The sequence below is a fragment of the Sander vitreus genome, chromosome 19, assembly GCF_031162955.1.
Source record: "Sander vitreus isolate 19-12246 chromosome 19, sanVit1, whole genome shotgun sequence".
Taxonomy (NCBI): Eukaryota; Metazoa; Chordata; class Actinopteri; order Perciformes; family Percidae; genus Sander; species Sander vitreus.
This window is the reverse complement of record NC_135873.1, coordinates 16,097,415-16,120,809: the sequence shown is the minus strand read 5'-3', so window position 1 is coordinate 16,120,809 and position 23,395 is coordinate 16,097,415. Positions and strand designations below refer to the sequence as shown.

Below are 23,395 nucleotides of genomic sequence, written 5' to 3'. Positions count from 1 at the left end.
TTTCATAAAATATGAACACAATGAGAGTTTTGATAAATAATCAGTTATGTGGATAAAATGACAAATAATAGAACAGCTAGAACAGTCTGGTAAGTTCAGATAGTATATCACTTTACTGTAATGCGGCCTTTTAAAACCAGGAAAAGACAACACTTATGTCATATCACGATATTCAAAATCTAAGCCGATACCTAGCCTCATATATTGATATTGACATAATATCGATATATTGCCCAGCCCTACCCCTAACTCATACAGGGAGAAATCTGTCAAAATCCTTTTTCCGGGGCGCCTGTGGTAGCTTACCTGGTAGAGCGTGCTCCCCATGTATGGAGGCTTGGTCCTCTCTGCAGCGGCCGCAGGTTCGATTCTGACCTGCGGCCCTTTGCTACATGTCATGTCTCCTCTCTCTCCCCTTTCAGGTCTAAGCTGTCCTGTCAAATAAAGGCCTAAAAATGCCAAAAAAAATAAAATAAATTGTAGCCTAAAGTGGACCAGAATGCAATGGGGCAAACAGATGTGTTCATTACTAGAAAAGTAGAAAATACTACAAGAAAAGAACTCCTTTTATGATAATATCTGCTAAAAGATCACTCTTTTACCATCACATCAGCCGAACCTTAACACTAGCTGAAGAGTTGAAAGTGACCATTAGCACCCATTGTTTTCATTTAAATGGAGATTCCCTTTTTGGCCAGCTGTTACAGTGATGGATTAAGGTGAATAGTCATTAACCCTGAAGGGCTTGTAAACAAGAGCTAAAAGAAGTATCTAATGACCAGCGGGTCGCTTTGGCGTGTTGATGCTAATGAAACCGGATCGTTGAAGAAAGTGCACGGTTGGTGCGCTTGGGTCGAAGCCAGAGGCCGTAACTGGAATTCCACTGAAAGTAAATACAGACCAGAGAGCAGAGGAGCCTCTTTCTCTCACTATTGTGTCCATATATCTGGGGATGAGAGTTCGGGGATTTTTCACATCTTATGCTGTCTGTGTCTATAAGTCTGTGTCCATTGCTTCTCCAAATGAGGTTTTTTTAGGGATTTGCCACTCTAGAGCCATACAGTTCTGCAGGAAACACTGAATCTTTTTTATTCCCATTGAAATAAAAATTGCACATGCTCCGAATGCTGCTGTTTTTATCATTTTGTTTTCACCCTCATTGGCTTAACCCAGACTGACAGCCAGTGTTTGCAGTTCAGAGCCTCAGACTGTAACCGCGACCCACATTAGATGTCAAGCTAATGGCTTCTTCTTATCTACGAGCATCGGCACATGTTTTGTGAGACACCTTGGCACGCTGAACAAGCCACCAAAGAAAGACCAGGGAAAACTGCACTGCTAACCTCAGTTTACAGGTTCGATAGTGAATTGCCTTGTCAGCTGTGGCACAATAAACCGATTTAAAAACCAACTACATACAATTTCAATTGAATCCAACTGCTGTGGATTTAAAAGCAGCAATAGTTTTTCTTTTTTGGCCAGTATGGGGGCAGCGGAACGACATGTAAACATTGACATATCACCTTACAAAGTTATTATGGCTAACATTTTAACAATCACTTGCTTATTTACACATTCAGCAGATTAGCAACATTAGCATTCATTTTGGAGTCACATTTCTGCTCACTTGGCAAATGTAAGTCCAATATTGTAATGTATTCACTCTCCTTTTTAGCTCTGGTTCGTTCTCCACAAACTCCTGGCAAAGAGATGTGGCTCTTGAGCAGCTAAATGCTCCACTGTGTTCAGCAGCTAGTTGCTAACTTTGTCTGTCTGTAGCATTTGGCCCATTGTTTATATCAAAATCATTATTAGTGCTGCTTTAAAGATCCCAGATGGTCATTTTCAGGCTCATACTTGTATTTTGTGTTTACTAGAACATATTTACATGCTTTCATTTTTAAGAACACGTTTTCTTTTCTTCTCATACTGTCTGTCTGACTATACCTGTAGTCACCCTCTGCCTGAAACGCTCCGTTTTAGCGCCTGTCTGTTTAAAGCTTTAGTGCGTAACTTTTTTATATTAATGAATGTCCTTTACATTCAAGCCATTGCCAAATGAGTTGACCCAAAGCTAATTAAGACTTTCAACTCCATATTCTTGTGACCGAAAGAACGAGATCCAGGGTACAAGCGGCCAAAATGGGTTTCCTCAGGAGGGTGGCTGGCGTCTCCCTTAGAGATAGGGGGAGAAGCTCAGTCATCCATGAGGAGCTCGGAGTAGAGCCGCTGCTCCTTTGCGTCGAAAGGAGCCAGTTGAGGTGGTTCGGGCATCTGGTAAGGATGCCCCCTGGGTGCCTCCCTAGGGAGGTGTTCCAGGCACGTCCAGCTGGGAGGAGGCCTCGGGGGAGACCCAGGACTAGGTGGAGGGACTATATCTCCAACCTGGCCTGGGAACGCCTCGGGATCCCCCAGTCGGAGCTGGTTAATGTGGCTTGGTTACTAGCAACTGCGTGATGGGGTGGGGGGTGGTACGCAATCACCGAAGGCTTGCGTCATGTGGATGCGCTGACAGTTTTGTTGTCATAACTTAGAATTCCTCATAGGGGTGACAGAAACTATGCACTATAGCTTTAAGCCCCCCTCCCAAAAAAGCCCAGTCTGCTCTGATTGGTCAGTGTTTCCGGGTCTTCTGCATATGCGCTCTTGGAGTCTCTGCACCGTCACTGCATCCGGGGAATGACTGTAACCACACTGTAGCGGCACTTTCTACCATATATATATATATATATATATATAGTTGTGACATCACAACCATACGGAAGGCCTGACGGCTCGTTTAAAGACACAGTTTCGGAATACGGGCTGTGTGCATTTCTCTGTGGATTGAACGTTTTGATTCTTTCACAGTATTTATACAGCACCTCGATCTGCTTTATAATAAAAAAAGACATGGAAATCTCACTTTTTACAATATGGGTCCTTTTAAGTTTTCTGTAACTGATACATGAACATATCTTCTTGCTGCAGCTACAGTAAAAATAACCCTTCCTATCAGGGCTCCCTCAAAAGCTCATTCAGTCTAACTGCCGTCCTTGTACTGTCAGTTATCTGCACAAAGCCCTCATAGATGCAAAAACAGCTATAGGCATCACCACACGCCATAAACTGTGCAGAGGCTGTAGTTAGAACTGGTGGGGAAAGTGCCAAGCTAAGCACTTGCTGGGCTGGAACTCGCAGGCCTTTTTTTCAGGAAGAAGCCACAGTTAGATCTTGGATCAACATGTCTTTTTTTTTTTTTTTTCCACGATTGGACAAACATCTGATACATCCCTCTACCAGCATGTTTTCATTCAGGGCCCCCAGTGCTCCACACTGCAGCACTCTCAAAACATCCCGTGTGTGTGTGTGTGTGTGTGTGTGTGTGTGTGTGTGTGTGTGTTGAACTGCACGCCTGTTACTGCACACACACCACCATTCCCCTGTTCAGCTGGAGAAATTATGGGGGAAATTGAGACTTTTTAGGTATTTTGTGAAGGGAATGGGGGGGGATTTTAAACGTGATAAGGTCTGAACATGAACCTGTATTTTGTTAAGTCAGCCGGATAACCATTTAGTGTGTAGTTTAGTTTATAAGTGAGTCAATAACAAAGTTCAGTTGGCCTTGAGAGAAAGAACACAATGTAAATCCTATCTACAGAAGGAAATGTAGTGGTTAACAATGTCAGTAAGGCTAGACATTTGCTGTCAGTTTGCAAGTTAAATATTTTATTGGCTGCTACATGTACTTCACTTCAGCACTGTATGTGTGAGAAGGCGATATATACAGTACAGGGTTTTCCCTACCATTATATTAGGTGCAGCAACCAAGCCGTTTTGGGCAACACTTAAGTCAAAATAAATGTAACCAAAATACTTTTCTCACGTCTAATGATTGCAGTTGTTCCCAGTAGGCTTCTTTGGCAAGTATTGTTTTTTAAGCTTTTTAAAAATTAATATTTATTAGCTCTAGTATTTCCACCATTTTAGACACATATATGGTAATAATGGTCCAAAATGATGTGAAATTGCATTTTTTTTTATTTATTTTTTTATTAAAAAAACGTAATAAGTTCTTGAGAGAGGACCCCTAAATCCACTGCCAAATAAGTACACCTACGTCTTCCACAAACCTAGGGAAAACTGCAGTATACAATACATATGCAGTCTGTGTGTCAGACACCGGGCATTCATCTCAGTCAGCACCTATGGATACAGTAACTACCACGATTATTCATTAGTGGATGACAATACCTCCCTTGTTTGGGGGAAAAACCATCTGTCCTTGGTCTGGCACCACCAGATCAGCCTTTGTGTCATCATGCACCTGTATATATTAAGATTGATAACATGTTCATGACACATGAGAAGATTAAAGTTATGATCCAAAAGGCATTGTTCTTCTTGATGATGTACAGCATGCATTTTGTTTAAAGGATACTTGTTTATACAATTATTGTGTGGAAAGCGGTACCGTGATTTCACTGTTGTCTATCACTAAAACATCTGGCCACACATGTTGACTTGGCTGCAATGTTTTTAATTAAATAAATAGCTACTATGGCCGAAAGAACGAGATCCAGGGTATAAGCAGCCAAAATGGGATTCCAAGAAGAACAAGAAAGGAGTTTTCAAAAATCAATACTTTGACAACAGAAAATGCAAGGAAAAAGATGATTCAGCTATGCTGCTTGATTGACACAAGTGATCTCTGTGAAATGCAGTGAACAACAAAGAAGGAAACAAAATCTAAATAAAAATGAGGAACTAGTGCACTGTGATATAAAACAGTAGTGAGATTATTTCTGTAGCATACAGTGAATACATTTTAATATACAATATAGACTACACCATGGCACATTTTGTTCTAGACTCTGTAACGAACTACCCACTGATGCCATGTTTCCACTGTATGGTACGACTCTGCTCGACTTAACTCACGTTTTTGATACCAATACGTCTCTTTCTGACCATTACCGCCTGCTCCCGCAGCTTGCGTGTTGGGTCCCGCCTGCATGGCAAACATTGGGTTGATTTTTAATAGATTGACCATTTTGAGTCTTCTCCTTTCCAGCAGAGAAACACACTATTTTAGTAGTATTAATAAAGATATGCACACCTGTCGGTAATAAGTAGCGAAATTCAGTTCGGCAAGTTCTGTCTTTTAACGCACTGTAAAGGCAGCTACACACTGGGCCGATAATCGGCCGTCGGACAGTCTGAGGAGGTCAGTGACTTGAGTCTGTTCGGTGCGTTCAGTGCCGTCGTCCGTTGGAGGAGCTGTCGGCCTTCATTTTGGCCGACTTGACATGCTCAGTCGGAGACAGGGCAGTCGGGACTCACCCAGAAATGGCAAGCGGGATGAGCGTGACTAAGCCTCTCAAAATGTGATGAAAATCTTTTAAACTGACCTTTTGTTGATCTGAAATGAAGACAGATTCAGCAACTGCACGGCCTATTTCTCTCTTAAAATGTTTTCAGAAACACGTTTCGGTGAACTATTTTAGTACAATATGAGATCGTATTCTGAATGAGTCGCCATTAATGGCCGGTTGAAAAATCTAAAATCCGGAAGCAGCAGCCAGACCCACGTGACGCGTTCGTCCAATCAGCTGCTGGTTTTCATTTTTTGGGTCACAGTAAGGATTAGTGCCGTCTGCTGTTATGGAGACGTATTACGTCTCGTCGCTTTGGTGTGTTCCGAGGCACTTTTTGACCAACTCGGGGAGACTGATCAGTCCAACTGCATTTTCTGCCAATGGTCAGCCGTCTGGTTGGTCTGTAACGGCCTTAACAGATTTTAGGAGAAAGGGGTGGAGAGACCCGGGAAAGGAAAGACAGAAGCGTTTGGATGCTCCTTGTGCGTTCACTGTTTTCTTTTAAAACCTAACTAAGCAAACCTATGAACCGCTGTATGGATGTATTTCTTGTTAAACAAACGTTTTGTTTCATACACATGTCTAATGTTTAATACGGGATTGTTTTCCCCCAGAAAGGGGCGTGGCGACAAGAGGCAGTGACAGATGCCGCCCACAAAGATCCAGGGTCTGCCCGAGGTTTCTGCCTAAAAGGAAGTTTTTCCTAGCCACTGTTGCACCAAATGCTCGCTCATGGGAAGCTGTTGGGTCTTTGTAAACTATAGAGTGTGGTCTAGACCTACTTCATCTGTAAAGTGTCTTGAGATAACTCTTGTTATGATTTAATACTATAAATAAAATTGAATAGATGTCGTAGTGCAGTGGAGAAACAGCACGTTTGTGCTTTCAAACTTTACGGAATTACTCAACTATCTTACCACTTTCGCCACAATGAAGAGTAAATTTATGCATAGGTTAGTATTTTTATTCAGCAGGAGACGTACCCTCAAATGTCAAGTGTAGCAGAAAATGCAGCGCCATCAAGTTACCCAGCCATAAACATTCAGTGGCGGTTTGCTGATTGGCATATCCGAGGGGTGTCTGGGGTGTCCCGGCAGGGAGAGGAAAGGGGTCACCAGGGGTAGAGCTCAGCTGCGTTGCTGCTGGCTGAGAGTGAGTGTCATTGGGTGATAAGGCAGACTTGCTGTGTGCAGTTTAGCTGGCTGCCTGGCTACATCCTTTCCCTACTGTCTGTAATCTTTAGTTTGGAAAAGACAGACAGGCAGAGTCTGTAGCTGTTACGCTCTCATTGGATTGAAGCAGCAGGTCAGATCTGGAGATTTAAGAGATTCACACGTGAGCGTTGATGAATTTCATCAGATTTTATTTTTGTGCGTGTTTATCTTGAAGTTTGTTTTCATTTCCTTTTTTTTTTCTTTAAAAAGTAGCTAAAGTTCGTGGCCGGGTTAGCTCAGTTGGTAGAGCAGGCGCACATTTACAGTGGTTTACTCCTCGACACAGCGAGGAGTAAACCACCAATGCCGCATGTCATTCCCCCCCTCTCTCCCCTTTCATTTCTACAGCTGTCTTGTGGAAATAAAGGCCTGAAATGTCTTTAAGAAAAAAAAAGTAGCTAAAGTTCAATATTCACTATGTAACAGATAAAACATGTCATTAAGCATTATAACAAAAGACACCATCAAAACTGCTCTATCTATATTATTTTAAGGATCAAAACATAGATATGAATTGCCAGCAGTAATAATTTCTTTTAATCAGGATTGAACATTAACCAAACACAGAACATTTATCACAAAAAAAGTTATTATAATAAATAAAACCATCAGTACTTTTCTGTAAACTGAAATTTCTGATACGAGTTCAATAGCAGCATCTACATATACCATCATGATATATAGTTATAAAAAATAAATGAAACATCCACTGAAAATAGGACATTTCTGATAACAGTCTGTGATATGTAACATTATTCCAGCATTTATCTTGTGAAAAAAAACAGTGAATGTGAAAATAAAAATGTTAAATCAAATCTTACACCAGACATTAAAATAAACATTTACATTCGATTAATCACGGTTTTTGCGATAAGCTAATTGCATTCTTACAAATCTCGATTTCGATTTGAAAACGATGAATCGTTCAGTCCTAGTGTTGAGCTGCTTAAAGTTCAGAGTTGGACAGCTTAGCTTAGCATAAAGACTGAAAGCAGGGGATATAAGCTAGCCTGGCTCTAGTAAGAAAGAAAAACACGTCTTAAGCTCACTAATTAACATGTTCTATCTAGTTTTTTGAAATGTAGATCTAGAAATGTAAAAATTGACCATTTATAGTTATTCTAAGCTAGGCTAACCACATCCTGACACTGTTGGTTTTGATTGTCTCATCTCATTCTCTAGAAAGAAAGCAAATAAGTATTTTTTTATGAAAAATGTTGAACAAATTTTTGAATGTCCATCATCAGAGTGAACAGTACCTACTAATGAGCAATAAATAAGTGCTCAATGTGAGTTTTTTAATTACTGTGCTTGCTTTCAGCCATCCTATGCAGCCACACTAATTGTATTTCGACTGCCACCTCGAACTTCTTTCAACTGTTCTATTGCACTTTTGCAAATGATTCAAGTGCAGATTTTCTTTGGAAACTTTAGCTTTTAACCTTTTCTACTAGTGCTGTCCTCCACCAAAGAAATGATTAGTCAACTAATTGATTAGTTGATACAGATCTGTCTGCTTTGCGTGGTCGTTAAGACAAGAAAAGTGCAATATAAATGTATTTCAATTACCATCTGTGAGATGGAGTTTCTCTTAGCAATGAGTCATTCAAAAGCACCACTTTGTATTTAGTGTTTACCAGAGATGTGCTTATAAGTAGGATTGGGTACCGAGCCACTTAAAGGGGAATTATGCAGTTTCTTTTTTTTTTTAGCTTAATTTAATTTACCTTAACTGAACAGCTTCGGAGTCATTGGAATGGTTATGTGACTTTTTTCGAGTTGAATGGTGGTCGTCTCACTTCCCCTGTGAGTGGAAAAAACCACCCTTGCAACGAAAGTGAGGAGTCAGACACAAGTAAACATAGGAGCTGCCAAATATCTATTCCAAAGCTGTAGGGGGAGCTCTATAGAGAAACCTGCGAGAAAACAGTGAAGAAATGGCCAAAACTGCATAGTGCCTCTTTAAATGCCTGTGCTTCTCTCTGATGCTCAGAAACACACGTTAGAGGCAACAGAAGCATCGCTGCACGTGACGCTAGTTAAGACTACACTTGACAGCAGGTAATGTTAGCCTACAGCTAAACGGTGTAAAGTGTGACGGTATTTCACTGTAGGGGTTTCCAGCAGCGGGACGTACAACAGACTGCAGCTGCCGTTGTCGTAAAAAAACAACACAGACGGTGCATTTACTTGAAACTAGTAAGCCTCGTGGTGCATTCAAAGTTATTGGAAAATACCATCTACTGGTTGTTTTTGTCATTGACCAGCAATTTACTGGTGAAATAAGTTATGTTGTTATAAGTTATTATTGCATTTTTAATAAATCATTAAATTTTGTCCATACGGCCTTAGCATTAAACAAACCGTTTTCTTTTTTAAGTATCTGTTTTTAAAAGTATGGTTTTAGCACCAGTATCTGTAAAAAACCAAAACAATATCCAACCCTACTTATAAGTTTCTTGGAAAGAAGTCATTCAGCATTTAAAAAGCAACATAAATGACTAATTGACTAAAGAAATCTTAGTCGACCAAGACCAAAACGATCGATTAATCTAAGACTTAAGAGGTCGCAGCCCTACTTTCTACTTTAGGCAATTAGCATGCCATTGTTGCTTTCTTCCAGGGCCGAAAATCCATATCTCAGTTAAAACTCAGGGTGATGTTAATATTAGAAATAATAATGAACACTATCCCAGCATTCTTGAGTGAAGTCCAATCAAACTAAGGCACTATATTGGATTCAGGTAGAGATTTCCAGACAATGGCCAGTCTATTTAATCAAATTAAACCTGTATGCTGACATCGTAGTTTTAATAAGAAAGTGACAGTGGTCTAATACAGTGTATCGGCACCATGTAGCCTGTGTCTTCACATACAGTATGTACTGTACCTGTACCACAGGAGATGGGCCCACACAATGACTGCACACCCACACTTGGTCATGAAATCTGCTGTGTGTGTGTGTGTGTGTGTGTGTGTGTGTGTGTGTGTGTGTGTGGCAGGATGAGTGAGGGGGCAGAACAACAACTGCAAGAAAGGAGTAGAAAAGCAGACACTGGAAGGTCAGAGCGAACAGGAAGTAGAGAGGTTTCCAGAATTCAGGCAGAGTGAAATCTATTGTTTCCCCCCCCCCCCCCTTCTCCAGGCTGAAACCTCATTCTCAGCTTGGCCTCTTTCTCACCACACATATCACATTTCTTTCACTTGTAGTTGTCATATTCCAGTTTAGTTTCACTTCATTGATAACTTATTTCTTCCGTAGTAGTCCTCAGAACTACGGTTAGGTATCATTTTGGTGACACTTAAATGCCTGCGCAACAGAAGCATCACTGCATGTGACGGTAGTTAACATTACCCTTGGCAGCAGATAATGTTAGCCTACTGTTAGCTTGTAGCTGGCTTTAAATGCTGACAGCTAAGCGGCCTAACGTGTGGCTGCGTTTGGAAAGGATTCCAACACCGGGACGTACATCTGTCTGCAGCTTAAGACACAGAGGGGACTAGCTTTGCAGATACCAAGGCTACTGCTAACGTTGTCTCAGAAACAACACTGATAGGACTTCATGGTGCATTCAACTATACCTCGTAAGCTCATGGTGCATTCAAGTGCAACTCAAGAAACTCACATTTGTGTTGTAAAGTATCTGCCATCTATTGGTTTTTCTTTTTGTTGTTTAACAGAAATTGACTGGTGAAATAAGTTATTGTTATTACATTCAAAATAAATCGTTTAAATTTGACCATATGGCCTTAGCAATAAACAAGCCGTACCTCAAGGTCGCCAACTGTCGTTTTGGGCTCTTCTTTTTTTTCTTTTTTCTGCCACAGCTTTTGCACCGGTATTGGGGGAAAAAAGCCAAACGATACCAATCCCTACTAGAACATCAGCGCTCCCTCCCTTACTACCTTGACCTCCGAGCATCAAGCAAGTAATGACCTGTCTGAGTTAATAAGAAAATGGCGTTAATGAAGGTTAAATTTCAACAGCACTGGATTGTTAATAAGTGACCGTTTTCAGGACCTCCCAGTACCTGACAACAGACACTGTGCACAAGGAATCATGTATAAACCCCCAGTACAATGTTGTCCAAAACCCCATAGTTTTTAAGAAGCAGCCCAACAGTTAAAGCAACACATTAGTTCTTGACTTAAGTGATAGGATTAGACCGCTAACAACCTGGAGAGACCTGACAAACCTGATCAACTTCTCCAACAGCAGAGCACGGAGTGTGTCACACATCAATCTGGGTCATTGTAAGTGTGTCAACACATTCCACCATGCAGAGGGATATTATAACCATGTACCAATAAAACAAACATTTCAGGTTTGTTCTAATGGCAGCACCGTGGTGTAGAGGGTGAATGTGAAATGTAGAACCTGAACCAAAACTTTGTCTTTACATACATCAAATGAGAAAAGAACTGCCACCTCAGACCGTGGCCATGCTTTGTAAACTCACTGACGTTCCTACACTCGGTGAACTCGTTGCGTGCCCCTGAGCTGAGACGAAACTCCAGCGTTAGTTTCATCTTCTGCACCGTGATTATGCCCTATCACTCCCTCTCTCTCACTCTCACTCACTTGGCTGCCTGGTCAGAGGTTGCCAGACTGTCTGTCAGCCTATGGCCGTGTCCCTCTGGGGACAAAGCTCTCGTTCTTCCTGGGGAAAGCCCCCGCCCTGCCGGAATTCTCCCTTTCGCCTACGGGTGCAGCGCAGGGAAGAGGGGGGGAGGGAGGGAGGAAGGTAGAGAGAGCATAGAGGAGGCTTAGGTTGAGCCGATGTGGGTATTTAAAAGCCGATACAGTTGTAAGAATTTGACACAATTTGGACTTTTGGTCAGTGTTTACTTTATTTTTCAGATATTTTAGCCTGTCTTGTTTTCTGCTTTGAAAAATGAACACAAAATATCATTTTTTTTTTAGCCACAAGAACAAATAGCTGCCTCATATGCTCACACACTGATATATCAGTCTTACCACCAGAGATTAGAGGGGGTGAGGAACGATAGCATACTTGAGAAAAATGCGGTGAGAGATGGCGATGGAGATCCAGCGCTGAATTCTAGAGAAAACATAATTAAGTGAGGTGCAGAGTGAAAAGGCAGAGAGCGGCTTTGTGGAGTTGACTTTTGCATCTGGCACGTTCTTGTGACAGCGATGGATGGTTACAGAAAGAGTGTCCTGCAGCTGAAAGGTTACGGCCTCTATCACTACATGTACTGTATGTTTAGCACCAGCCACATATCGTCCCAAATATCCCTGAGCAGGACGTTGACCCTTTACAAACTTTTGCTCTCAGTATGCTCTCAGAATGTTTGCTAAGCCCCCTTTAGCTACTGTTGCTATGCCTGCCAAGCTTTGCTTTCTCACACCACACCACCACATGCAACTTAAAATGATAACGGTGGCAGATTTGCCACTGGAAATTCTTAGCCATTTTTGGAACAATGGGCCCTTGATTTAAGATAGAGGTAGACAAACGCAGACCTCTCATTTCCAGCTGGCAACTATCCATTTAGCCAGCTAAAATGACAACTGGCATGCGCCTAGGTAGCTCACCTGGTAGAGCACACGTCCAGATATGGAGGCTTAGTCCTTGACGCATTGGCCGCAGGTTCAAATTCAACCTGCGACCCTTTGCTGCATGTCATTCCCCCCTCTCTCCCCTTTAATGTTTAAGCTGTCCTATCCAATAAAGGCCTAAAACGCCAAAAAAAACTCTTTAAAATGACAACAGGCTGGCAGATTTGATCAGGTCTAGCTAGCTAGCTAGCTAATTAACGTTGGCTCTATGAGTTGGTTAAAAATACTAGTCCTAGAAATATAAGTATGATATGGAAAATGTGAGATCATAGTTATGTCAATTTTATGTTTTTTATTTCTTCCACACACTACACATGGTAGTTAAAGGTATTTAACTATCAATAGTATGTAACCCCTTAACCTAATGAAACCTAGTTATTTCATGATATGCTCCTTGCCCTTGTAAGTAACGCTTGGTTACTAAGTTATAAGCTAATTAGCTTGGCACGCTAATGATTGCAGTTTACATTAGAGCAGATAAACCCAATGTTTAATCCAATAATAACTAGAAGGTAATTTAGAGAGTGCAGACCTCTGCCAAAGCCGTTCCCTATGCCGCAGTGTTGATGAAAAGAATAAATAATTTGTATATCCGCCCTGTTATTTGGATCATCTCCAGAATTGAATGGGTATTTCCTTCGCCCATGCTACACCCTTCCACCAAGGTTTAAGAAAATCGTGCTAGTAGTTTCCCCTGTAATCCTGCTGACAAACAAACAAAGAAACCAAACTGAAACATAACTTTGGGTTAGGTAATATTGGGGGGCGGTAATAATAAAAAATTAAAAAAAAATCCCCCAACAACACCACCCTCCTGCAAACAGTCAGCTTTATGCATTGGCATTGCCAGCCATCTGATGTTGCAGATAATCACTTAGCAAGTCTGTTCTTTGTCTGCTATGACTTTCTCGAAAAATAGAAGGCCACTACGTCTGTAGTGATGTCAGAGCAAGTTCCTGGAAACCAATCCACTTGATTTCAAATTTCACGGTCTCATTTTTAAGCGGTCAAACTGATTTTTCTGCATTTTACCCAGCTGTTACAAAATCCAAATAGATTCTAGGCCTCTTGTTGGATAACACGTGAAGAAGGTGGCCAGTGTGAATAGTCCGTGTTCGCTCAGGATGGCCATGGTTGTGCTTTTGTCAGACAGGTAAGCGTATGTACACATAACATCAGCCCTGGAATGCACCATAAATCCCTGCCACTGGGATTCTCGCTAAGCCAACCGTTGGATTGAGTTGAGTCAGCCACAGCACCAAACACTGGCTGCTGCTGGTAGGAGTCATGTCTGCAACTGACGCACTCCTTGTTTCTAAACAGCAAACAATACCAAACAGAGTCCCGTTGCCATGGTGATCTGTCACAGTGTTTTTGTGGTGACATTGTTGGTTTCGCCTTTGTGTCAGGAAGACGTTGTGTCTGGGCAGGACTGATCTAGTTGTGATACTCGCCGTTATCCTGTGAAGGAGAGGTGGATTTCCTGTTCCGTTTGCCACTTTTGTCAACACACAAAATGTGATGCCAGGTGAGAGATAAAAGAAGATGCCGATAATAAAAAATCCTGTGTATCCTTGTCTTGTAAGACAAGTTTAAGTATAAGTTGATTAGGTCCAAACCCTTTCCCTAAATCCTGACTTCCCACATATGCTGCTCATATGCAGAAAGCTATTTATGTTGGTGCTGTTTCTATAGCTCTCTATACAGCTTGGAGGCCATTAAGGATATGTGGACTGGTTCCCTCCACAGTACACTGAAGTTATCCTGTCCAGACTTCAGTGCACTACTTAAAACTTCAACTTTCCAGTACAGTTTTGAAGATGTCAACAGCAGACTTAATGTTATGTGGGTCAGCGGCTGATTTGGACACAACGTGTTGCCACATACCGTCCAGTAAGCAGCTGACTCATGCGGCAGCCGTCGTCAGTGCGATGGTGGTGGCGGCGAGAGGAGGGAGGCTGAGCAGCACTGAACTGTCGATGCACTCCGCCTTAGCTCAGGAAATGGAAGAAGAATGTGCTGTGGGTTTGTGCTGAGACTGCTGAAATGCTTTTGTTACTTGTGTGTGTGGATTTGCATTTTGTTTGTTTCTATGCTTAGTTGCATGTGTGTGTGCATATGCATAGATGAGTGTCGTGGACCCATATGTGCATGCATGATAGTGGTGGGAATCGCCATATTATTGCGATTTTATTTTTTTCCAACTTCAAATTATGTCCCCTAAGGAAAACCTGTTTTATCTTAATGGATACATTTCGCTGGGTTCATCTTACTTTACATTTTTTTGTATTATTCTAGTACCATCATGTGATTCATATAATAAAAGATCGATATTTGAAGTCCATGTATGGATACAGTATTGCCACGGAAAATATCGCGGAAATATTTTTTCCCCCACCCCTAATGCATGTGTGTGTGTGTGTGTGTGTGAGTGTGAGTGAGTACTGCACTGGTGTAAGAAAGGCTTGGGACCAGGGATTGTTATTTTGCCCCTCTCCCAGCATAACTCTAGTTAACTGTATTAACATCACATGATGGATAGAATACTACTAACAGTATTATCCAGGTTATAGAGCAGGTTGCAAGAAACACCCAGGTTTATGGTGATTTTGGCTGTTTTGACTTCTCAGCTGTGTTTAGAGTGAGACATGCGAACAGGCACACAGAGAGAGAGAGAGACACACACACACACACACACACACACACACACACATTGTCACAGAGTCGCAAGGATTTTTCATAACACTTACTTGAGTGTGCATCTGAAAAACCTGTTTGGAGGGTCACGTAGCCCTACTCCGCTATCTCAACAACGATCGGGAGTACAATGGAATGGTAGTGTTGGGATTGTCCCTAAATATACCTATAAACAATTTAAATTGGCATATGCACACTATGTGTGTGTGTGTGTGTGTGTGTGTGTGTGTGTGTGTGTGTGTGTGTGTGTGTGCATTTGTGTCTGTGTGCGCAGAGATTTCTCATACTTTGCTTGTGTGCAGCTGGGTGCATTGCTAAAAATAAAACGCACAGAATGTGAGTGTGTTAAGTGTCTGTGTGTGCATCCGTTTGCAGAATGAGTGCTTTGTGTGTGTGTGTGACCGTGCGCGCGCGCCATTTTCTATCATTCTGCGTTCCTAGGCGTAGACCCTGTTCTCTGTGCCCCGTCTCTCTCAATCATATGATAAGGATCGTCATTCAGCACCTCTCTCCGTCCTCTGTCCCCTCTGCTCGCTCTACCACAGCACCCCCACTCACCCCCCCCTCCCATCTGTGTCTGTCAGTGTCTGCTGCCACGTGACACCTCTTAACCTCAGTTTCCTAAAATAGCTCTCTGCTTATTGTGCACAATGAACGGCAAGCGGGAACAACAAAAAATTTTATTTTTTATTTTATTTATTTTTTTTTTAAGGAAGAGCCCATCCACCGGCTAATTGGCCGATACCGATTGACTTCCTGGAAGTCATGGGGTCACCGGCGCAGCAAGCGAGCGCCTGGGTGGGGAATAAGGGTGACTGACCGGGGCTTGTTTTTACCAGATGCTTACTGCCAGGCGGGCATAAAAAGTAGAGTACGGGATCAGGGCCTATTGCAATAATTACCAGCCATCCCCCCCTCCCCTCTTTCAACACCAGCACCACCCCCCCTCCCCCTCCCTGAGGGGTCTGTGGAATTGACAGAAACAATGACTCATGCCATAGAGTGGACAGAAATTGATTTTCAGCAAAAAAGGTTAAATGAGCTGGCACTTTCTTTCTCACTGTAGAGGTTGTTTTTGTTTTGGCCGTTGGCTACTTTTGCTATTTTATTGTTTGTGCAGCCTTCTCCAGGCAGAAATCCATGTGAAAGTTTTTGTGATGGACATCGTTAGGTGCTTTGTCTCCCCCCCCATTTATCTGGCTGTTAGAATAAAGGGAGGCTGTTAAGAACGTGAAGTCGAAGCCTCCATTGATTGTCTGTCTGTCTGTCTGTCTGTCTGTCTGTCTGTCTTTGCACCTTTCGTCATCTTAAGAGACAGAGTGGACTAAATCACAGATGCCGTTGCTGTGGAAGGTGTCTGCATGTGTGCTTTCAGCAAAACTGAGGGCCGAAATTGTTGTGCAAATACATTATGAAAGAGCCATGTCTCCCATCCCGTACACACACACACACACACACACACACACACACACACACACACACACACAGCAGACAACACAACCTCTTGTGATGCATTCCTTTGTGACGTCAAACTTGCTGCCTCTGGGCTACGAGGCACAGGATGTCAGAGAGAGAGAGACAAAGACATAGACAACAAAGAGAGAGAGAGTCGTTCACATGTGTAGAAGAAGATCCATTTCATATTTGTGTGGTTAAAGAAAAGAGAGACTGGAGAAAATAAATTTTTCAGTGAAATACACAGTCAATAGGAAGAAAAAAAGAAAAGAACAAGGAAAACAGTGCAGAGGCCAGAAAGTCGGAAAGTGACTGCAAATAGCAGGAGTCTTACTTCCCTATAATAAGTCAAATTCTTTGCTGCTTCTCCTCCCTGCGTTTGATGGCCTGCCTTGCCTGTAGCGGTGCCCAGCCTGCCAGCAAAGGGGAAGAGAGGCACGGCTGCCGATCACACTGAGACATGTGACACAGAGTCACACCGCAGCAACCGACATCCTCTGCATTATATTCTATTTTCATAGAAACAAAGCCTTCCAAACGCTGCGCGGTTTCATAACACTGGCTGGTCACCAAAATGTGTTTACTTATAGGTTATTACATTTTACAGTGTATACTTTTCTTATTTTGGACTTCTGTGTTTGCATCTATGTTTAGAGACCCATTCTTGAATATCGGTCATCCACATCTGATTAAGCCATGCTGTTGCTGTCAGGTGTGACTAGGGCAGGGAGACACAAAACAGGGCGTCTGGGAGTCCTCCGCCAAAAAAAAAAAAACATTTTCAATTTGAATCCCATTTCCTGCATATCTCCATACATTTAGGAACTATACGGTGATACAAAATCCAGGAAATAATGAAGTTGATCATAATGATAAATTCTCCTAGAAAGAATAGTAGCCTACTAAACTATGTATAAGAAAAGATGTCTTACTTTCTTTATTGTTTAAAATAGAAGCCGATCACCGAGACTTGTATACAGTACTCAGCAAAGAAACGTCACTTTCAACTGCTTTTATATTTTAAGCAAACTTAACTTATGCAAATATTTGTATGAACATTAAAAGATTTAACAACTAAGACATAAACTGAACAATTTTCACAGACATGTGACAGAAATGGAATAATGTTTCCCTGAACAAAGGGGGGGGGGTCAAAATCAAAAGTAGCCCTCAGTATCTGGTGTGGCCACCAGCTGCATTAAGTACTGCAGTGCATCTCCTCCTCATGTACTGCTCCAGACTGGCCAGTTCATTAAGTACTGCAGTACATCTCCTCCTCATGTACTGCACCAGACTGGCCAGTTCATTAAGTACTGCAGTACATCTCCTCCTCATGTACTGCACCAGACTGGCCAGTTCATTAAGTACTGCAGTACATCTCCTCCTCATGTTCTGCACCAGACTGGCCAGTTCCTGCGGTTGTTGTTGCCATCCTGTACCTGTCCAGCAGGTGTGATATTCGGATGTACCGATCCTATGCAGGTGTTGTTACACGTGGTCTGCCACTGCGAGGACGATCAGCTGTGCTTCCCGTCTCCCTGTAGCGCTGTCTTAGGCGTCTCACAGTAGGGACATTGCAATGTATTGCCCTGGCCACATCTGCTGTCCTCATGCCTCCTTGCACCATGCCTTTAGCAGGGACCCAGGGCATCTTTCTTTTGGTGTTTTTCAGAGTCAGTAGAAAGGTCTCTTTACTTTCCTCATTTTCTTATAACTGTGACCTTAATTGCCAACCGCCTGCAAGCTGTTATTGTCTTTTCGACCGTTCAACAGGTGCATGTTCATTCATTGTTTATGGTTCATTGAACAAACATGGATAACATTGTTTAAACCCTTTATAATGAAGATCTCTAATGTTATTTAGATTTTTTTACAAAAGTATCTTTAAAAGGGGACACAAACTGGATTTTGAAAAGTGGGGGGGACATGTCCCCCTGTCCCCAGTGGAATGTATGCCCGTACATATTGTACATTTTTGAACAATACCCAGCTCTAGGTGTGTCCCTCCCTATCGATAAGGGCTCGTCAATTCTGGAGAAAAAAATCCCCTCCCTTCTCAGTAGATTTAGGGTACATAAAGTCCCAGTAAACATGGTTTGGGTAAGGTCAAAAGGTGTCGAGACATCTTGGTCACAAGTTAAAGTTTTTTTTAGAATGTAGGTTACCTATGGTCACTAGTTCCACAGCATTTCAATGACTATATTCATTGCTAAATTAGGACCTGCAACACATTCAAATACCATCTTTTGATGTAATCTGGATCCCTTACAAACATTCAGTTTGCAGCCAAATTAGGCAGGTTGGTGATTTACCAACTCTGTGTTCACGGTAGGGCTGGGCGATATGGAGAAAATCAAAGATCAATGAAATTGCAATATTGTTTAATACATTAAACAATATTGCAATTTCATTGATCTTTGATTTTCTCCATATCGCCCTCCACGGCGCCGATGAGGAAGGTCTGGCTAGTCCACACAACATTCCGGGATGGGAGAAAAACTCGGTCTGGTTTACTGGCATTTCTTTAAACCAATCACAATCATCTTGGGCGCTATGACAGCGCCTCTGCAAAATAGCCTCAGGAAGGAACTTGTTTTGGTGGAACATGTGTACGTTCAAAAGTAGTTTTAGTCGTGCAACAGAAAACTCAGACAAGATTGTCTTGTCGATCTAGACTATATTTAATGTGACAGAGACCCACTTCTGATTCAGATTGGTAACTAAGTGCACATCAGTGTTGACATGATGGTAGTCTGCAGGTGTGATAGCCTATAGGAAACAGGAAAGATGAATGCCACTGTGGCCATTGGGACAACACTATTGTCATGAAAAGGGACAATATTAAAGTGGCATTGATATGGATTGTGACATTATTGAAATAAAACTTGACATGAATTATTAATATTTCATGTCTTGGGAAAAATGCCAATATGAAATATAGGGCTGGGTACCAAATTCAGTACTTTTTAGGCAACGACCGAATTGCCTATAAAGTATCGACAAATATCTTGTCATTCAACACCAAATTTCCCGGAAGGCTTGTGTCATGTGCATGCAACGACAGTGTTGTTGTCATTACGTAGAATTTGTCATGGGCTTTAAGCATTACACGTCGTAGAGACACGCAGGGAAAAACTCGTTACGCACAGAGACTGGGCTCTCGTAGTAGGAGCTGGAAAATAAATAAAAAGATTTGTGCCATAATGTGTGATGTTGTAATTCCTTTTTGTTTTATAAAATTGGTATCGAAAAAAGTATCGTTTAGGAACCTGTTTAGAAGTCACGGTATTGGTAATAAAAACAAAGAAAAAAGCTCATTCAATTTCATTGCAGTTTAATCACTTAACACATTTACCTGTTTAAAAGGTTAACAGTCCTCCCTTCCTCTCTTCCTCCCTTCCTCCCTACTTGTCCTTCCTTCCTGCAGTCCTTCTGGCTCAGCCCATAGAGAATGAATGTATGGAGGGTCTGACGTTGAAGATCACGGACTTCGGCCTGGCGAGAGAGTGGCACAAGACCACCAAGATGAGCACGGCCGGCACCTACGCCTGGATGGCCCCCGAGGTCATCAAGTCCTCCACCTTCTCCAAAGGCAGCGACGTCTGGAGGTGAGTGCTTCTGTGTGCACGTTTTGGAAGCTCGGTCCGGGATTTTTATTATATGTGCAGGTGTGCTTTTATGGTATTTATGTCATCACACAGGGTTTCCGCGGGGTCTTTTTAAAAAGTCAAACATTTCAAAAGCCTGAAAAAGTCTTAAATTCGCTGAAGTATTGTGTTGTAGATCTTAAATGATTTAAAATGGGTCTTAATTTTCCTACGTCCAGGTAACGCTACCTCTAACACAGCACAGGCGTGCCCAGTGGAGAATCGGGGTAATGCTCACTGAAATGTCCCTACAGTGCTTTAGAATGTTTAGAATTCCGTTCTGTTTTATTTCTTTATTTCGCTAGTCCACAGACTAGAAATGAGACCAACATGCAACTTATATTGCAGCCAATCAGCTTTTGTGTTCTTGCCGTGAGTCTCTTTCAGATTGTACCACAGACATTAAACTGATTTTATTCTTTATGTATTGGGGTACAAGTTTAGCGATACTTAATAAACACTTAGTTGGTCTTAAATTTAATTCCTAATGGTCCTAAAGTTGACTTAATGAAACCTGCAGAAAACCCTGCCACCGCACCATGAAGGAAGAAGGAAGGAAGAAGGAATTATTCGCTTTCTTGCTGAGAGTGAGATGAGACAATCAATACCACTCTACTGTCTGTACGTTAACTATGAAGCTAGGGCTAAGCTTAGTGTATTTCCCAAAATGTCAAACTATTCCTTTACAAACAAAGGGACAAAGGTGGCATGATTATAATAGAGCTGCAAAGATGAATCGATTAATCAATTAGTTCAACTATTGAATTAACCGTATACTATTTTGATAATCGATCATCAATCGGTTTGGGTCATTTCAGCTTCCAGCTTGTTAAATATGAATATGTTCTAGTTTCTTCTCTCCTCTGTGACAGTAAACTGAATGTCTTTGAGTTGTGGACAAAACAAGACATTTGAGGACGTCATCTTGGGCTTTGGGACCATTTTCTGACATTTTACAGACCAAACAACTAATCGATTAATCGTTTCTTGTAATTGCTTTTTTACTTGTGATCAATAGTATCTTGGTAGCCTGACAAGCCAGACCCACATCAAGATGTTGGGTCTGGGAACTCACCATTGGCAGGGCTCAATCCGAGGGACGGGCTAAACGGTTGTCTTTCAAATTCCCTCTGCACTCATAGCCAACCAGAGCAACGCTAGTTGATAGATTCATCTTCTTTGTTTCCAAGTAGCAGGGAATTCACGCGGAACCGTCGCAACTCTGCCGTCCTTATGTTAAGCCCGCCCACCGACTCTATACACGATGTGATTGGCCTGACCAGAATTTGGTTTTTCCAGCTGGCAAGCCAACGGAGAGTTGCTAGACGACCCTGGCTGCAAATTACATTTGCTGCCGCTAGGGTGGTCTAGATTTCTAGGCTGATATCAAAATTTTCCCAAAATGTGTGTAGTTTATTACATAGCCAAAAAAAGGTTCATAATTGTATAAGTCTACATGGTTTAATTTTCAAAAAACTAGGGATCGACCGATGCTGGTTTTTCAAGGCCGATACTGATTATTAGTAGTTTAATGACACCGATAACCAATATTTGGAACCGATATGCATATACAGTAAAAATTAAGATTTTGGAATGTTACAATCTCCAACACAAAACTTTGTTGAAACGCTTTAAGCAATTATTTAATAAATTAGAACCTTGAGGGACAGACACAGAGCTGGAGCTGAGCCAAAGTAGAACACTTTAATTCATTCACTTTATCGGTTATCAGGCAAATAAAAAGCGACACAGATAATCTGCAAACTGCCAAAAAAACGGCCCGATAATCAGCCAGGGCCAATAGTCGGTCTATCCCTACAAAAAAAAAACACCATATTTTTGTTGCTGCAGCTCCTCTTTTCACCCTGTGTGTTGAGCTCTCTGTTTTAACTACTGAGTGAGACATCACACTTCTGTTCCATCTTTGTTGGGAGTCACACATGCTCAGTACCTAGGTAAGGACTACTAGCCAGTCAGAAGCAGAATAAGGTGGGCCATGACAAGCAAGCTAGTGTCATCCAAAACAAACCCGCTTCAGCCGGTAACCATGGTTGCGGCTCAGCCGTACATGTTCATGCGTACGTTCATATGTAACGTTTTAATTCTGCGCTGTCTCCTGGACATGGCGATACAACTAGCTGAACTCTTCGGGCCTCCGCTCTAACAATCTTGGTTTGAGGGCGCACCACGCTAGCAGCTAGGCGAGCATTATAACGTGTGTTCCAAAGTGACCACGTTTGTCTCTGAAGTAAAGGCTGGACTACAATAGAGCTGTTTGGAGCAGTTTGTGAACAGTGTTTTCTGTTGGAGATGGTAAGTCCCTTTGGGGTGGACTTTGGTCTTTTTCACTTTGTAAACCTATAACGTGCACAACAAAAGATATATAACACAATAAAGGAAAGGGAAACAGCCAAAAAGCATAATCTATAATATAATTAAAGAGACTTTAGTGATTCTCTGCAGTGATTCAGCCGGTCAGTGGACCCGCTGCAGGGCTCTGTGGACAGAAAACAGGATTGAAAACGAGGGGGAAAGGGTCAAAGTGCAGAGAAGTGATGGTGGGACACAGAGTGATGGATTGAAGCAAAGACGGCCGCAGCCATGTGATGGCGTCTCTTCAAAGAGCTGCTCTGTGCTTTGTTGTGGGACATCTGTACTGCACACTGTCCCATTGTCTCCAGTATAGACAGAGAAGGAGGCCACACACCAGACCTAACCACAGCCCTTTATCTGGGAATAGCTCTGTGTGTGTGTGTGTGTGTGTGTGTGTGTGTGTGTGTGTGTGTGTGTGTGTGTGTGTGTGTGTGTGTGTGTGTGTGTGTGTGTGTGTGTGTGTGCGCACATATCTGTGTGTGTTTGGCCACATCTACACAGAAAGAGAAGAGTCCCTTGATTATGGTTTGTGGTTTTATAATAATGACTGATTTGTAAAGAGGGGATTCATGGTGGCGTTTAAGTGCCGTATGTGAATTTGCATTCCGAATGAAGGCTGCTTTTATTTTTTTGCTCAGCAATAAGGGAAAAGATAAATAATGTATTAAAGCAATAATACACATTCATGGCTCTCGCGCATTGTGGTTATAGCAGTTACTCTCATATGCTCTGGTTTAATTTTAATCCAGTGGATTTGGACCATTTAATCCATTCTTAAATGGTTCTTTGCAGCCCCACACAGAGTCTATGTGAAACCACTTGGGCATGCTGTTCCAGAGAACCTTTTTTGAAATCGTCCTTGAGAACAACAAAAAAAGAATTCTGCTATGGTACTTTTTTTAAGGAGCGAGAGTGTAGAGTTTTTTTAGTACTTTAATGGGTTCAGTGTCATCTCGCTATCTCACACACACATCCTCTCAGTTTCTATCTCTCCTGTCTGTCAACAACAAACCCACGCAAGCTCATTTTCACAGCAATCACAGCACAATCTGGAAAACCCAGTGAAAT

The 23,395-nt window shown here is 42.0% G+C and overlaps 1 protein-coding gene across 1 annotated transcript in view; it reads left to right on the top strand.

The window, feature by feature from the left end:
* LOC144534136 (mitogen-activated protein kinase kinase kinase 11) overlaps positions 1 to 23,395 on the top strand; it is a 49,327-nt gene that overhangs the window by 4,633 nt on the left and 21,299 nt on the right. Inside the window, exon 2 of the mRNA XM_078275874.1 lies at positions 19,735 to 19,915. Within this exon, the coding sequence (XP_078132000.1) occupies positions 19,735 to 19,915 (181 nt within the window). The remainder of the gene's footprint in view (positions 1 to 19,734; positions 19,916 to 23,395) is intronic.